At 37.9% G+C, this 16,099-nt stretch overlaps 1 protein-coding gene across 3 annotated transcripts in view; it reads left to right on the top strand.

The window, feature by feature from the left end:
- The first annotated feature begins 3 nt into the window (after positions 1 to 3).
- LOC145716601 (conserved oligomeric Golgi complex subunit 5-like) overlaps positions 4 to 16,099 on the top strand; it is a 53,642-nt gene continuing 37,546 nt past the window's right edge. For 2 of the 3 annotated variants that reach the window (XM_081800720.1, XM_081800721.1), the window contains exons 1-5: positions 5 to 158; positions 5,132 to 5,271; positions 8,621 to 8,678; positions 13,562 to 13,616; positions 13,718 to 13,787. In XM_081800720.1, the coding sequence (XP_081656846.1) occupies positions 65 to 158; positions 5,132 to 5,271; positions 8,621 to 8,678; positions 13,562 to 13,616; positions 13,718 to 13,787 (417 nt within the window). In that variant the 5' untranslated portion in view covers positions 5 to 64. Of the gene's footprint in view, positions 159 to 5,131; positions 5,272 to 8,620; positions 8,679 to 13,561; positions 13,617 to 13,717; positions 13,788 to 16,099 lie in introns of all 3 variants that reach the window. The other variant, XM_081800719.1, reaches the window with a different exon arrangement.

Here is a 16,099-nt window from a genome sequence, read left to right as displayed (position 1 = left end):
TTGTGCGTCACCACCTGGGAGGGGCAAACCGACCGCTGACGGCATCACCCCGGCACCTGCCAACATGGAAGGTGGTGACGGCGGCGTCGCTGTAGCTGGACAAGGGGCTCTGGGTTCTGGGGCGGCGACAGCGGCAGTCCGGGAGCTTCTGCAGGACGGTAAGGAGTCTGGGTCTGGCTGGGTGGTGGGCCTGGGGGTACTGTCCTGCTCCGCACCTGGAGCCGGGTGGTGGACTCAACCCGTCGCTTTGCAGAAAGTTTTCCGGTCTCGACGTGACCACTCCCCCCAGCCCAGCCAACCTGTTTCTCCAGAGACTAGCAGCCACCTTCCCTTCCGGGTGTCCAGGGGACACCTGATTTCTGGTTGCTACTCATTTCTCTCTTTTTTTTTTTTCTTTTAAAGATTTTATTTATTTATTTGACAGAGAGAGACACAGCGAGAGAGGGAACACAAGCAGGGGGAGTAGGAGAGGGAGAAGCAGGCCTCCCTGCGGAGCAGGGAGCCCGATGCGGGGCTCGATCCCAGGGTCCCGGACCACGACCTGAGCCGAAGGCAGACGCTTAACGACTGAGCCACCCAGGCGCCCCATCTGGTTGCTACTCATTTCAGCTCTACCCTTCCTGCGCCTGAGGTTTCTCTGAAGTCCCGGGACTGCCGCACTCCGGTGACCTAGGTTGACAGCCACTGGCTGCTGCCGCAATTTTTGATGAAAGGAGGAAGCGTTGCCTCCCATGAAAAGTGAAAGACCTAGAACAGATAGATGACAGCTCTTAATGTTATCATTTTTAAGTGGAGTTGGAAGCATCCCTCTATTAACAAATTCTTGGATTACACAGGTGGCCCACTCACAGCCTAGTTTGTTTTTTACAAGGCGTTTATCCACAACCATGCATTGAATATAGGAGTTTATTGATAGTTTTGGACAGAGGAAAACTCTAGGAAATAAGTTAAACACCGTACATTTTGAGAAGTACATTAAATTCTATTAATTCAGTTAACACGCCGCAAATCTCTTATCCTTCAGAATGAAGTTCAAATTTCTTCTCATCTGTTCTTAATTTTCCTCCCTAATTGCCATCACGTTCTACCTGGTATTGAAATAATTTGTGTACCTAACTTTTTCTGCTGCATTGTAGAACCCCTTTTTATATTCCACAGTTAATAACGGTACCTTTCATATGGTGGGTGCAGAATAAAAATTTTTTAATGAACATCACAGTAAGCATATGCACACATTTGTAGACCAAAGTAGGTTATAAACAAAATAACAAAATTCTAGATTATTGTTTTTCTCTGAGTGTTGTGTATTATTGCCCTTAATTCCTTACCTTCTCCTGATAATGTATATACTTTTGTCAAAACTTTCTGATGAGGTGGTTTTCTGAACTAGATTGTGTTAGATTCTCTAGGTTAGGATCTCTGTCCAATGCATCTCTGTATCTTAATTTAAATTCCATTTAACCAAGTTTTGAACTCCTGATATGTGTGCAATTCCCACCCTCAAGCAACTTGCCATTTTAGTAAGGGGAAATAATCTTGTAAAGCTGTGAAGGTAAGCATTATAATATAGTGTTGCTGGGTAGCAGCATTGTGTACAAAGTCAAACAATACAGAGGAGGCTGACAACTGGGTGTGATTAGGGGAGTGTCAGGAAAGTCTTTCTAGATGGAATTGGTTCTGAAGTGTAAATAGAACTTCCCTAGATGAAGAAGTGGAAGAAACAGTACATGTCAGGCATAGGTATATATTTCAGTAGGATGCATTCTGGAATTGTAATCAGTTTTTGAAGGGTGAATAGTCCTTATTTCTGACTTCTGTATTTTCCTATTTAGTTCTCTTTTCCATCTTCCACAGTGATTATTTAAATCCTTACTCTTTCAGACCTCCCCTTTCAAACTCAACAAATGACTTTAAACTTCCCTGAAAAAAAGATAACCCATCAGATGTGAGCTTCCTCCATTTCTTGCCCCATCGAACCTATGAACTAAACCTATACCTGTAACTGGTCTTTTTCCCTTGTATTTTCCATTACACTAGAAGTAGAATCTCTGCTTCTAAGGACGGTCTTCCTTCTGTGCTCTGGATTTTTTTCCTGTCTCCTCAAGGACCCAGTCACCCTCATTCAATGCCATTGAAATCTCTTTGCCAAGGTCTCTAATGACCTCCTTGTGAATAAATCAAATGGATACTTTTTGGTCCTTATCTTACTTGAACTTGTAAAAAGGATTTGACTCTTTTCTGGAAATACTTCCCCTCATGTGACTTGTGAGTTCTATGCTTAAAAAAAAGAAAATTCCTAATTCTCTAAATGCTCTTTTCCAAGTTCCTTTAATTGCTAGTCTTCTCCAGTTTGCCCCTAATTCAGTGGTTCACACCACCCATTCTCTGTAACATTCCTAAAAATTAAACATTTCTGTCCGTAACAGTGATTCACTATGTACAGGATCTGCCAGTGGTAGAGGATAGGATTGATAGGGTTGGTGAGCAGATGTGTAGTTGGAATAATTTGTGAGCTGTTCCTGATGTACCTTCTATAGGAATGAGACAACTATAAAAGAGAAGCATTATATGACTTTTCTTCTGATGGACAATCAGTCCTCAAATGCCAAGTCCAGTGGCCAGTTTTCAGCCTTCACTGTTTTGATCTTTGTAAGATCTTTGACACTATTTACCACTTTCTCCAAACCGTCCCTTGCTACTCTTTCTTGTTTTTCTTTCTCTCTGAACGCTCGTTAGTCTCCTTGATTGCTTTCATTTTTCTCCATCTCCTTCCAAATTTTTGGTGTTTGCCTGGCTTCTGAACTCAGTCTTCTCCATTTCCCTCTTTTTGTGCATTCCAAAATTTATTCCTAAATCATCTGCTTTTTTTTTTTTTCATGGTTTCAAAATTAATATAGATGCACACAAATACATGCATAGATGGTCCTTACCTCCCTTCTGAGCTATAGGATTACTGTCTACTGGACATTTCTATCTTGATAGTGAAAAGGCATGATTAGTTTTACATACCAAAAATTACATATGAACAAATAGTTCAGGTGCTATATGTGAAAAAGTGAGATTACTTCTTTTTTTTTTTTACCCCTTTCCTCTAACCTTCTCTGTTACCATCAATTGTATGTGGTTAATTAGATGTGTGCTTGTTTCCCATGTAGACTATGAGTTCCTTGGAGGCAGCAATACGTTCGTTTTTATCTTTATGCAAAGATGCCTAGTGGTCGAGCTTAATGCAAAGCTGAATTCTCTATGTCAGTTACTCAGTCAAGAATCATCCTTTTACTTCTTGCTCTACCTAATCACCCATTTTCAGCTTGTCTCTAAGTCCTACACATTATACTGCCTGAATATTTGTCAAATTAGTCACTTTTTTTTTTTTTTAGGGCTATTGTCTTAGGCCTTCATCATGTCCCTTGGGCTGTTAACAGCACCTTACTGGTGGCCTCTGCAGGTCTATTACATGAGTGTACTGGTAAACCAGCTTTCTGGTAAAATAGGAAAAGCCCTGATTTTATAGTGTATGCCAATTTCTATGTTATAAATACTCTCATCATGGTCAATTTTTAAGATGCCTACATGTGATGTCCCCTAGCTCACACAATTCCTGAAAATTGAACCGTTGGCTCTCAGGAGCCAATATCAGCCAGCTCCAGCACACCACTGTGTGACTAATCCCTTTTCAGTCATCCTCCATACTGCTGCCAGAAACACAAAGCTGACAGTGCTCTTTCTTATCTTTAACCTCAGTGAGATATAGTCTGAACACTTTAGAAGTCTTTACCAGTCTCTTTTTAAACTGCCCTCTCAGCCTTCCTTTGGAACCTGAACTATCATTCTTTCCCTTTTGCCCAGCACACACACACAGTGTGATCTAGACACACTGATGTCAGCGTTGCCCTTATTTCTCAAAATATGCTATGGCATTTGCTGCTTCTAAACCTTCCCTCCTCTTGGAGTAGCCTTCTCCACTTAGCTGCCTCGCAAGATCCTTAATTCTGAAAACTCCCTGGCAAACTGGAAGGAAATGGGGATCCCAGAATTAAGGCCAAAGTAGCAGTTTTTCTTTCACTTTGAGAATCATCAAGAATGAGTCTTTGCTCTTTGCAGAATGCTACTTGCAGCTGATATATAGGTGAATTGATTCATTTAACCGTATGGAACACCTGCCATGTGTCAGGCATTGTTCAGGCTCTAGGGATGTGGGAGTAAACAAAACAAAGCTCTTGCCTTCATGGAGCATACATTATATGGATAGAGACAATGGTTGCTGGTTAGTTTTATAATCTCTGTCAGGGTGGTCTTACCTTATCTCCCACACGGGTGGAAGATAGTGGTTTTATACCTACACTGAGCTCAGTTCTGCATAACTATTTTTACCTCTTAATTCTCTCCATTTGTTTTTCACCCACAGATTTTTGGGTTTCTGTACTGAAAGATATCTTAATACCTAGCATCACTTCTTTTTTGGGTTCATTAAGGGTCTGTTTTGAACATAGGCTGTCTTTCCATTTAGTTATTTTACCCATAAATCCTTAGTTTCAGTAACACCTGAAAGTTTGTGTTTGCCTATTTCTGTTAAAATTCCAGCTTCACTTTATTATGACAGCATTTGTGCATTGATTTAGAGATATCGGAGACCATAAATATCAAATATAGTCAATTTGCCTGAGGTCATTGTCAGTGACCTTGTTGCATTAAAGGCTATGGTTAGTAGTTAATTTTTAATTTTCTACTCAGTATGTTCCTTTTGACTCACTGGTAAAAGTTAACTTTTAGCAGTGTAATATAGGGGTTCAGAGGGTGGGCTCTGCAGCCTGGATTCAAATCTCAGACAGGTTGGACAAGTTGCATGCCCTGTCTTTACCTGTCTCTTCATCTGTGAAATGGGGGAAACGATAGTTCCAGCAGGGTTGTGTGAGGATTGAATGCATTAATATGTCTAAAGTGTGTGGGTCAGTGCCTCACCCACAGTAAGCTCTCAGTGAATGTTACCACTCTCTTCTCATTTACAACAGTTCTTGGTGTTTAAAAAGATGTCAAAGTATGTTATCTGTAATTGTTTTATTGTCTGATATCTGTGGTTTAGTGCAGTGCAATTAATAATTAAAGACTTTTCCTTGTTTTTTTTCCCTAGAGTGTTATAGTGATTTTTTAAATGAAGACTTTGATGTAAAGACTTATACTTCCCAGTCAATTCATCAGGCTGTAATTGCTGAACAACTAGCAAAACTTGCCCAAGGAATCAGTCAGTTGGATAAAGAACTACACCTACAGGTATTTCCAATCTTTTTTTTTTTAAAGATTTTATTTATTTAACAAAGAGAGACACAGTGAGAGAGGGAACACAAGCAGGGGGAGTGGGAGAGGGAGAAGCAGGCCTCCCGCTGAGCAGGGAGCCAGATGCGGGGCTCGATCCCAGGACCCTGGGATCATGACCTGAGCTGGAGGCAGATGCTTAACGACTGAGCCACCCAGGCGCCCCAGGTATTTCCAGTCTTCTGGATCATCTGGATTCTTCGACCTAAAACAATAATTTATCACTTGTAATCCTTGCATTATTTAATCTAAATGCATATTTAAGTGAGCAAATTTGTAACTTACCAGTGTGGCTTATTTTTCAAAGTATGTTTTTGAAAAGTTTTCTATAAACTACTTTTTCTTAGTTGAAAAACTAACATACCCGTCTCTCCAAAGGGGTATGTTATACTTTGTTTTCACTACCTTAATAGATGTGCAGTGAATATAGGGGGCTGAAAAATAGGAAGCCTTTGACAAAAGTAATAGGAAATGGAATTTTGGAAGTAGAACACTGAATAAGAAAAATTGGTGTGTTCACATTGGCACTTCCCACTTTATGAATGCAAACTGTAGTATTTGCTGAAATTATAGAAAGTTGATAAATTTGTGGTAGAACACAATATGGGGAATTAGGAGATGGGTCCTAATCTCAGCTGTGCTGGTACCTTTCCTATCACTTAATGTCTTTGAGTTTTGCTTTTAAAAAAGGAAATCTATTAAATGGGTTGGAGTGAATAAGGAGGAAGAGATTAGAGTGGAAGATCTTGAAGGTTCCTTCCTTTTCTACAATTCTGTAATTTTATAGGGAGTTTTATAGTATACTTCCCAGTGTTGGCTTTTGTCTGTTGAGTAGGCACTTAATAAATATTTAAATGAATGAACAAATGCATGAATATATAGACTGTTTACCAGGAAACTTAGATCTAGTATAACAGGAGACATATTCACTTAAATTTTTTGTGTTATACTTTATCTATTGAAAGAGTAGCTTAGGACTGGGATGACTTCTAAGGTCACTTTAGCTTTGATTATATATTATATATTTTAATTTTATAATTATATATTTTAATTGTCAGGATTCACATTAGGCTGTGGGGATAGAAAAATGAACATATTTCCCAGCTCTCCAAGGACTCACAGACCAGTGGCAGATACAGAGAGAAATAATGAGAGGCAAGTGATAGTACAAAACGTTCATAAAAGCAGAGGAGAATGCACTTAACTCTGCCTAGGGTTCTCAGGGGTGGCTTTTTGTAATAGCCACCTGAAATTCTTTTTTATGATTGGTATTTTCTTTCTTTTTTTTTTCAAGTTTTTATTTAAATTCTAGTTAACATACAATGTAGTATTAGTTTCAAGTGTAGAATTTAGTGATTCATCACTCATATACAACACCCAGCGCTCATCACAAGTCTACTCCTTAATCCCCATCACCTATCTAGCCCATCCCCTGCCCACCTCCCCTCCAGCAACCCTCAGTTTGTTCTCTATAGTTAAGAGTCTGTTTCCTGGTTTGCCTCTCTCTTTTGTTTCCCCCCCATGTTCATCTGTTTTGTTTTTTAAATTCTATATATGAGTGAAATCATAAGGTGTTTGTCTTTCTCTGACTTAATTTGCTTAGCATAATACTAATACCATCCATGTCGTTACAAATGGCAAGATTTCATTCTTTTTTTTATGGCTGAGTAATATGATTGGTATTTTCTTTATTTCTTGCATGCAGTACTCTCTTTGCAGGAATCAATAAAAACTAAAAATTTATTTAACATCTCTTACAGGGGACAAATTACACTTATAGTAGTCTGGAGTATGAAGTGGAAGCCTAGTATGAGATCTGAACCTGCTATAATCGTTTTTCTGCAGAAGCAAAATTGGGATAATGCTAACCAAACCCGTAATTTTCTTTTTTAAATATCATTGAGATGACTAAAATAACAAAAGATGTGATGAAGTATGTATTAGTTGGGGCTTAGGACAGGAAACAGAGACCACTCTAGGTATTTAAAGCAGGAACATGTTTAATACAGAGAACTGGATGCTTCTGAAGTCAGCCAGTGTACTGAGTTGAAGGATCTACCTTCATAGATGCAGTGCGGAGGCCTGGAAGTTCCAGCCATTATCGCCCATGCCACTGCTAAAATTCTGCCACGGGGTATCTGATAACTAAATTCTAGAATGATTGATATGGCTTTTCCAACCATCTCTAAATTCTCAAGTCTCAGGACCTTGCTCATTACTAACTGAAACAGTAATAAGGAAATAGCTTTCCTTTCTTTTCTGTCTTCAGATCTCTTGGAAATTCATCCAGCTGGCTGCAGGAGAGTTTATGAAAGTCTAGTTTTAGGAGTTTCAACATTTCCAAAGTATTCTTCACACAGGAAAAAGAAGAATAGAGAATTAAAATTAGTCTTGTTAGGATGGACACATCGATGACCGTATCAGTGGACTGGGGAGAATTCAGACATGTTCTGGCCATCTTAACAGATGTGGGAGACCAAAAGTAATGGTTATTTTAGATGGATGTGATAAAAAGGGACTTGATAGAATAACAGTGATATCTGAAACAGGACAAAGTGGAGGATGTAGGGGTTCCAGTGAATGAATCCTTGCTGACTAGGAGCTTCAGTTTCCAGCCTAGATAGGAAACTTCTTATTCATTAGAATTGAAAAGGTACAAAATGATAAGGATTCTTGCATTATTCTAAAAATTTGTATGATTTCTTGATATTTCTAGGAATCTCTTGCATGTGGTCTTTAACTCTTAAACTTTGAGGGTTTTTGATGTGATCATTCACACTGCCCTAATTTTCATTAAAAAAAACCAGTCTTGCACAGGGAAAAGGATTTGCCATGACCCTGGGAAACTGAAAACAGAGAGATGTTGAGGGATAGGTGGGTACTGACTCTGCTTTATCTTTTCAGATTAGAATATGCTGAATTAAGTTCAAGAACTAAGAGAATCTAATGTTTAAAAACATTTTTACAGGGAAAGCATATAATAGCATGGCAAAAATTAGCTGGTTTGGGGGTTTTTTTGTTTTTGTTTTTTTATTTTTTATTTTCTGTTTTCAGTTTTGGCACAACTCTACCTGCACTTCCCATTAGGAAAGCAAGGGGCTGGTGAAAAGGCTGTGTCTTCTTCGGCTCTATGTTCAACTATAAGCGTGTTTGTGTTTCTACTAATAACTCATCTCAAGTAAACCTTTATCACCTGAATTTTTTTCTTCTGTGTCGGTGTTTGCGCCCTCTAATATGGAGAGAGACCTTTATTCTACCTTGTGGTTACAAAGAAAAGTACCTAATACAGCAAATTCTTAATTTTCAGGTTGTTGCAAGACATGAAGATTTACTAGCACAAGCAACTGGGATTGAGTCTTTGGAAGGTATGTTTCCATTAAGTACTATAAATTAGATTGAGGTAGACCAGGGATTGGCAAACTTTTACTGTTAAGGATCAGATAGTAAATATTTTAGACTTTGCAGGCTATACCATTTCTATTGCAACTACTAAACTCACTCTGCTGTTGCAGAGTGAAAGCAGCCAGATAATATTTAAATGATTGTGGCTGTGTCCCAATAAAACTTTAATAAAACTTTATTGACCTCTGAGCTAAACTATTTGGGTTCAAATCCTTGCTTTGCCACCTAATAGATATGTGACTATGGGAAAGTTATTAACCTTTTTGTGCCTCCCTTTTATGTATAAAGGAGGAGTATTAAAATGTACCTATATGGTATTATTTTGAGGGCTAAGTGAATTAGAAAAATGGTTAGAACAATTCCTGGCACATATTTAGTGCCTCTATAAAATTAACAGAAAATTGTTAATTAATAAAAACATCAATACCACCAGAGTGAATAATAGTGGAAGTAGGCTTGAATACTTTCCTTGTTTTTGGCTTTCTCTGAAACTTTTTTCAATGAAAGTATAATAGAATAATGATACATTGGGGGCGCCTGGGAGGCTCAGTTGGTTCAGCGTCTGACTGTTGATTCAGCTCAGGTCATGATCTCAGGGTTGTGACACTGAGCCCCGAGTCAGGCTCCATGCTCAGTGCAGAGTCTGCTTGAGATTCTTGTTCTCCCTCTCCCCTCACTTGCGTGCATGTGCGCGAGCACTCCCTCTCTCTCCCCAAATAAAACCTTAAAAAAAGAATAATACATTGGATTTTTATTTTTATGAGTCTTATTATTTTTGATTGGCTAAATCTTCTTTGAATTTTTCATTCTCTTGATTAAATTAAACTATGTCTTATAAATATGGAATGTTAATATGTTTTACGTTATCACTTGTGTTGTGATTACTATTATTAATCCTTACACATTAAAAGAAAACTAAGTGATATTCCCTATGTTGATCAAATTCTTGAGGAGGAAGGATATTGCTTTCTAGGATGCAATATTCTTTAATGCTTCCCCCAGTATTTCTTATGCACTCAAAGGCATTAACTTATTCTCGGCATGTATATTGTTTCTCAGACATCCTGATGAAGAACTTAGTATTTGAGGGAATAATAGTTTGTTATTTGAATATTTAGGATGGATATCAGACTATGTTTTTGGGAAAACTGAGTACTGACCACTTCCTATTGGAAATTAATTATTTTTAATCTCCTAATATTTTATGTGTTTCTGGAAGCAAGTAAATAATATCTTGTTTTAATGGTGATTTTTTTTTAAAAACAAATGATAAGTGATTTTTTCATTTGTAAAACTCATAAGAATGGCTAGTAGTACTTTGATTCTGAGTGTATTTAGGAGTAGATGAATCATCACAACAGAAATAGTTCTTATTGTGGTTTTCTTATATGCGTTTAGGTCTATAATGTGCTTGTTTTTCCCAAAATGCTTTCAGTGATTATAACATTTAAAATACATGGTTAGGGCGCCTGGGTGGCTCAGTTGGTTAAGCGACTGCGTTCGGCTCAGGTCATGATCCTGGAGTCCCGGGATCGAGTCCCACATCGGGCTCCCTGCTCGGCAGGGAGTCTGCTTCTCCCTCTGACCCTCCTCCCTCTCATGCTCTCTGTCTCTCATTCTCTCTGTCTCAAATAAATAAAGAAAATATTTAAAAAAAATAAAAAATAAAAAAAATATATGGTTAGACTGAGTTAGAATGACTATCCATTGGATGAGTATATGAAGTACCAAGACTGCCTTCTCTGAGTTCTTGTGATAATCTAAGCATCTTCTCTGGATTATTTGAACATAAAACGTCAAAGCATGAATTAGCATTCATTTTGGCATGATGTGTATTTCTGAGCACTTACTAGAAATTTGAGATACTGAAAAATAAGTGATCTGTATTTGAAAACAAATATTATCCCAACTTCTACTTCATCTGCTTTTTTCCCCCCAAATACTGAATTTTTTTTTGCTACGTAAGTAGTTTGGTAGTACGTTTATTGAACCTATTTTATTAAAAGTTGCCACCTATTCATTTTCATTTGTTTATTCATTTAAATATTAGTTGAGAATTTGCTAGGTTCCAGACAGCTATAACAGAGTCCCTGTTCTTACGGGATTTAGAGGTATATTTAATTAACCCTATTTTATTGAAAAGAGATATCCTCATTCCCTCATTTGTTCACTTAAACAGTAACTGAGACCTTGTTAGGCACCAGGCATCTATGAACAATAGAGTCACTTTTCTTATGGAACTTATGTTCTAATGCAGGGAAGCAGACAAAGAAAATACACAAATGGGAAACTTCAGATATTTTTAAGTCCCACAAAGAAAATAAAATGAATGATTGGGTGGAGGAAGGGGAGTCCCTTACTTACTAGCTAGGATGGTCAGGGGAGGCCTTTTTGAGAAAATGACATTTGAGCTGAGAACTGAATGATGAGAAACAGCCACCACCTGAAAAGTGGGAGAAGAGTGTTGTAAACTGAGAGACCAATAAATGGGAAGGTAGGAATTACCTTGGGATGTATGAGGGCAGAAAAAAGGCCAGTATGAGAGGAATTTAATGAATGAGGGAGAGAATTGTAGATGAGGTTCTTGGGAAAGAATTTTGATTTTTTTCATTCTAAATACAGTGGTAAACCATTGGAGGGTTTTTATTAGGGGTATGATGTATAAGACTAATGCTCTAAAAAGTTTTCTCTGATGGCTCTATAGGAAAGTAAGTAGAATCAGGGGTACCAAAAAATAGAAGATACCAGAAGAGTAGAAATGATGGTGCCTTGGATTAGAGTGGTAGATGTGAGAGAGGAAAGTGGGTGGGATAAAATGGGGGCAGAGCTGATAGGGTTTGTTGATGGGAGATGAAAGGGCTGAGGGAAAAATGTCACCAAGTGTGATTCCTAAGATTTTAACCTGAAAAATGGGATAGATGATGGTATGGGTAACTGAGATGGGTTAGAATGGAGAGAATTATAATTTTGATGGGGTGGGGGTGGGACAGAAGTTATCTTGGGTGTCTTAAATTAGAGAGGTGTGTGTGTGTGTGTGTGTGTGTACGTACATAGGTAGGCAGACAGAAAATCTATGTAGATATGTGTACATATTTGTGGATGTGTGTGTATAAAATTGGTATTTTATTGAATAGTATTTAAAACATTGGAATTGGGTGAAATCCCTAAGAGACATTGTAGATGGAGAAGTGAAACTGAGGATAAAATCTTGGAGTACTCCAGCATGTAGGACTCTAGAAGAGGAGGAGCCACTAATACAACAGAAAGAACCCCAGGGAGTGTGATAACTTGGAAGCCCAGAGGGAAAAAAAATGTCTTAGGGAGGGAGTGGTTTAACTGTGTTGTGAATTTCAGAGAATTGAGCAAGATAGAACTGACAATAGAATTTGGCACCTTGGGGGATTTCTGGTGACCTTGATGAGATCTATTTTGGTGGAGTGTATATGAAAGTCTATTTGAGAGTGGGTTGTGGAGAGAATAAGATGTAGGGACGTGATGATAACAAGTAAGGGCGGTTCATTCCTGGAGGTTTAAGGTCAGGGAACCATAAAACCAGCAGAAAAATGGGAATTCTCCGGTCCCAAGAGGATTCTATTGGACTGAGCCATACTAAAGCTTAATTGTATCTGATAATGTTTATTAGTTCTACTATTACTTCATCTAATATATGACAGAGTTCTGTACCTAAGTTTATTTAGAATGTTATGTTTTAAAACTACAACTATGCCAGTTAAATGTGAAAACTGAGTTTCAAGAGTGGAGTTCAAAATAATTAAAACTGTAATATTTAAAAGCTTATTTTCAGGTATATAAAATAGTAAAATTTAAAATCTATCTTCCTGAAAATATTTTTACAGTTTTGTAAGAAGTTAACTATCATGTTGTGTATGTAGAGTGTAAAGACGATACTATCCTTGCTCTCCATGTGTATTACTTATCTAGCATATAATTAATTTAATAAATATTCATTGCCATTGGAAGTAGTCTGAGTTAAGCTCAGGTCATACAGTAGTGAATGAAAAATACACTTTCCCTAGCCTCCAGGAATTTACAGTTTAGTGAGAGAGTAAAAAATTAAACAGATATGCAAGCGGATATGTAATTACCTAATGTGATTAGTACCATGAAGGAAATGTATGCTGTAGAAGAAAATAACAAGAAAATCTAAATCAGTTGGGGGATCTTTTAGTAATTGTTTCTGTTAAGCCAAGGCTTGACGAATAGTGGGGGTTTATCTAGTGGGAACTTGGGGGTGCAGTTGAGTGTTGGGGAGAAAGTACACCATTTCCAGATGGTGCAGGGCCTTGAAGACCAAGCTGTGGACTTTAGTTTTGACATGGAAGCAAAGGGGAGACTGGAAGGGTTTTAGCAGGGAATATTGTGCTACAATGTGCACCTTTAAAGAGCACTCAGGCTTCTTCTTTTGTGACTATAATACAATACACATGAACTGTACTTTAATTCCATACATACTCTACATAATTTCATACATACTATAATTTAGTACCATTAATTACATTTACAGTGTTGTGCAACTATTACTGTGTAGTTCCAGAACTTTTTCATCACCCAAACTGGAAAACCCTATGCTCCTTATTCAGTCACTCTCCATTTGTCAGACTTGTTTAGTGGAACAAGATTTGGAGGGGGAGACTACTCAGAGGCTTTAAAAATAGTGCAGGTAAAAGATATTGGTTGTTTAAATTATGATGGTGGCAGAAAAAATTGAAATTTTTCTATCTATGGGTATGTGTACATGTATGATTTTTTCTTTTAATACAATTTTTTCCCCCAGTTGGAGCCCTTGTAAATTTGTAAAGTAATGGAAACTATTATGTTTTCCTAGGTGTTCTTCAGATGATGCAGACAAGAATTGGAGCTTTACAGGGAGCTGTTGATAGGTACTTTTGTTCATTTTGTAAATAAGTGGAATGGAAAGAAATTTAACCATTGATATTTTGAAGATGATTTTATTGTCACTCCTCTCTTTCTTTTCCTTTAGGATGAAAGCAAAAATCGTGGAACCATACAATAAAATAGTAGCCAGGACTGCACAACTCGCAAGACTTCAGGTAGGTTCTCACTTTTCATTTCTTTATACTTTATTATTTATTTTGTTCTTATAAGTGGACAAATTCAAGAGAATGAATTCTGAGGAAATAAGGGGATATGAGATGAAAGGGGAAAAATACTAAAGAGCTTTAAAATAAGATACACAGGGTTTTTTTGTTTTTTTTTGTTTTGTTTTCTTTTGAGAGGGAGGGGGAGAGAGAGAGGGAGAGAGAATCTTTTTTTTTTTAAGATTTTATTTATTTATTTGACAGAGAGATAGAGAGCACAAGTAGGCAGAGAGGCAGGCAGAGGGAGAGGGAGAAGCAGGCTCTCCACTGAGCAGGGAGCCGGACATGGGGCTTGATCCCAGGACTCTGGGATCATGACCTGAGCTGAAGGCAGACGCTTAACTGACTGAGCCACCCAGTCGCCCCAGGAGAGAGAGAATCTTAAGCAGGTTCCACACCCAGCACGGAGCCCAACCGGATGAGGGGAGCTTGATCTCACGATCCTCAGATTATGACCTGGACCAAAATCAAGAGTTGGATGCTTAACCGACTGAGCCACCCAGGCACCCCAAGATACACAGTTTAAAAGAATACAAATCTGAACCATTCAAGTGAATTATTTTCATTCTTATTATTACAGTGTATAATAATTTACTAACAACTTTTCTTTCTTTTTTTTTTTTTTAAAGATTTTTTAATTTATTTTTTTGACAGAGAGAGACATAGCGAGAGCAGGAACACAAGCAGGGGGAGTGGGAGAGGGAGAAGCAGGCTTCCCGCTGAGCAGGGAGCCCGATGTGGGATTCAATCCCAGGACCTTGGGATCATGACCTGAGCCGAAGGCAGACGCTTAACGACTGAGCCACCCAGGCGCCCTAATAATGTACTAACTTATTAAGACTCGAAATTATTTGTTCAATAGAGAACAGGAAGAAACCTAACATTTATGCCGTGACCAAATGTAAGGAACCCAAACTTATAACTTGTTCTAATAGGAGTGCTTGTGCATTTTTTTGGAAATTCAGTTTTTGATTAGATTAGTGATTTTATGACCTTTATTTTTCCAAATATTTTTTCTGTTCCTCCCCTTTCCTTCTGGGACTGCAATTACAAATGTACCAGGCATCTTAAGAATGTCTCACAGATCACTGGATTCTCTGTTCATTTTTTTCCACAGTCCTCTTTTCCCTGTGTGTTCTGTTTTGGATAATTTTTATTGCTTTGTTTTCAAGTTCACTTATCATTTTTTTCTGTACTGTTTAATCTGCCCCAATCTTATTCAGTGTATTTTTCATTTAAGACATTTTTGTTTCATCTGTAGAAATTTGATTTGGGTCTTTTCTTACTTTCCATTAATCTACTTAACCTTTTGGACATACAGAATATTATTAAAATAACTACTTTAATGTCTTTGCTGATTTATAGAGTGTGCCAGTCATACCATAGTCCAGTTTGAGAACATTTCCATCACCACAAAAAGATCCCTCAGGTCTGTTGGCCATTGTCTTATTTTATTTGGGCTGCTATAACAGAATATCATATATTGGGTGGTTTATAAAGAGAAATTTCTTTCTCACAGTTCTGGAGGCTGGAAGGCTGAATCAGGGTGCCAACCTGGTCATGTCCTAGTGAGGGCCCTCTTTTGGGTTGCAGATAATCATTCTTTTCTTTTTTATTTTTTAAATTAAGTTTTTTTAATTTTAATTCCAGTATACTTAACATATAGTGTTCCATTAGTTTCAGGTGTACAATATAGTGATTCAACAATTCTATATATTACTCAGTGCTCATCATGATTAGATAGTCATTTTCTTGTTGTATCCTCAAATGGCAGACAGGGCAGGAGAGATTTCTCAGGTCTCTTTTATAAGGGCACTAATCCCATTCATGAGTTGTTCACTTTCATGGCCTAATCACCACCCAAAGTCCCCACTTCCTAATATCATCACATTGGGGGTTAGGATTTCAACCCATGAATTTTTTTTTTTTTTTATCATTTTTTTTTTTTTCCTTCATCATGTTAAGTGTACTCTTTAATCCCCATCAGCTATTTCCCCCTTCCCCCACCTCCCTCCCCTCTGGCAACCATCAGTTTGTTCTCTATAGTTTAGAGTCTGTTTCTTGGTTTGTCTTTCTCTCTTCCCCCACCCCTCTGTTCATCTGTTTTGTTTCTTAAATTTCACATGAGTGAGAGCATATGGTATTTGTCTTTCTCTGACTGCCTTATTTTGCTTAACATTATCCTCTCTAGCTCCATCCATGTTGTTGCAGAAGGCAAGATTTTAACCTTCAGTCTATTCCAGCCGTCATGATGTACCTATTCT

Source organism: Leptonychotes weddellii, chromosome 12 (genome assembly GCF_054177405.1).
Source record: "Leptonychotes weddellii isolate Sample4059 chromosome 12, ASM5417740v2, whole genome shotgun sequence".
Taxonomy (NCBI): Eukaryota; Metazoa; Chordata; class Mammalia; order Carnivora; family Phocidae; genus Leptonychotes; species Leptonychotes weddellii.
The sequence above is the reverse complement of the archived record's forward strand: the minus strand, read 5'-3'. Positions and strand labels throughout refer to the sequence as shown.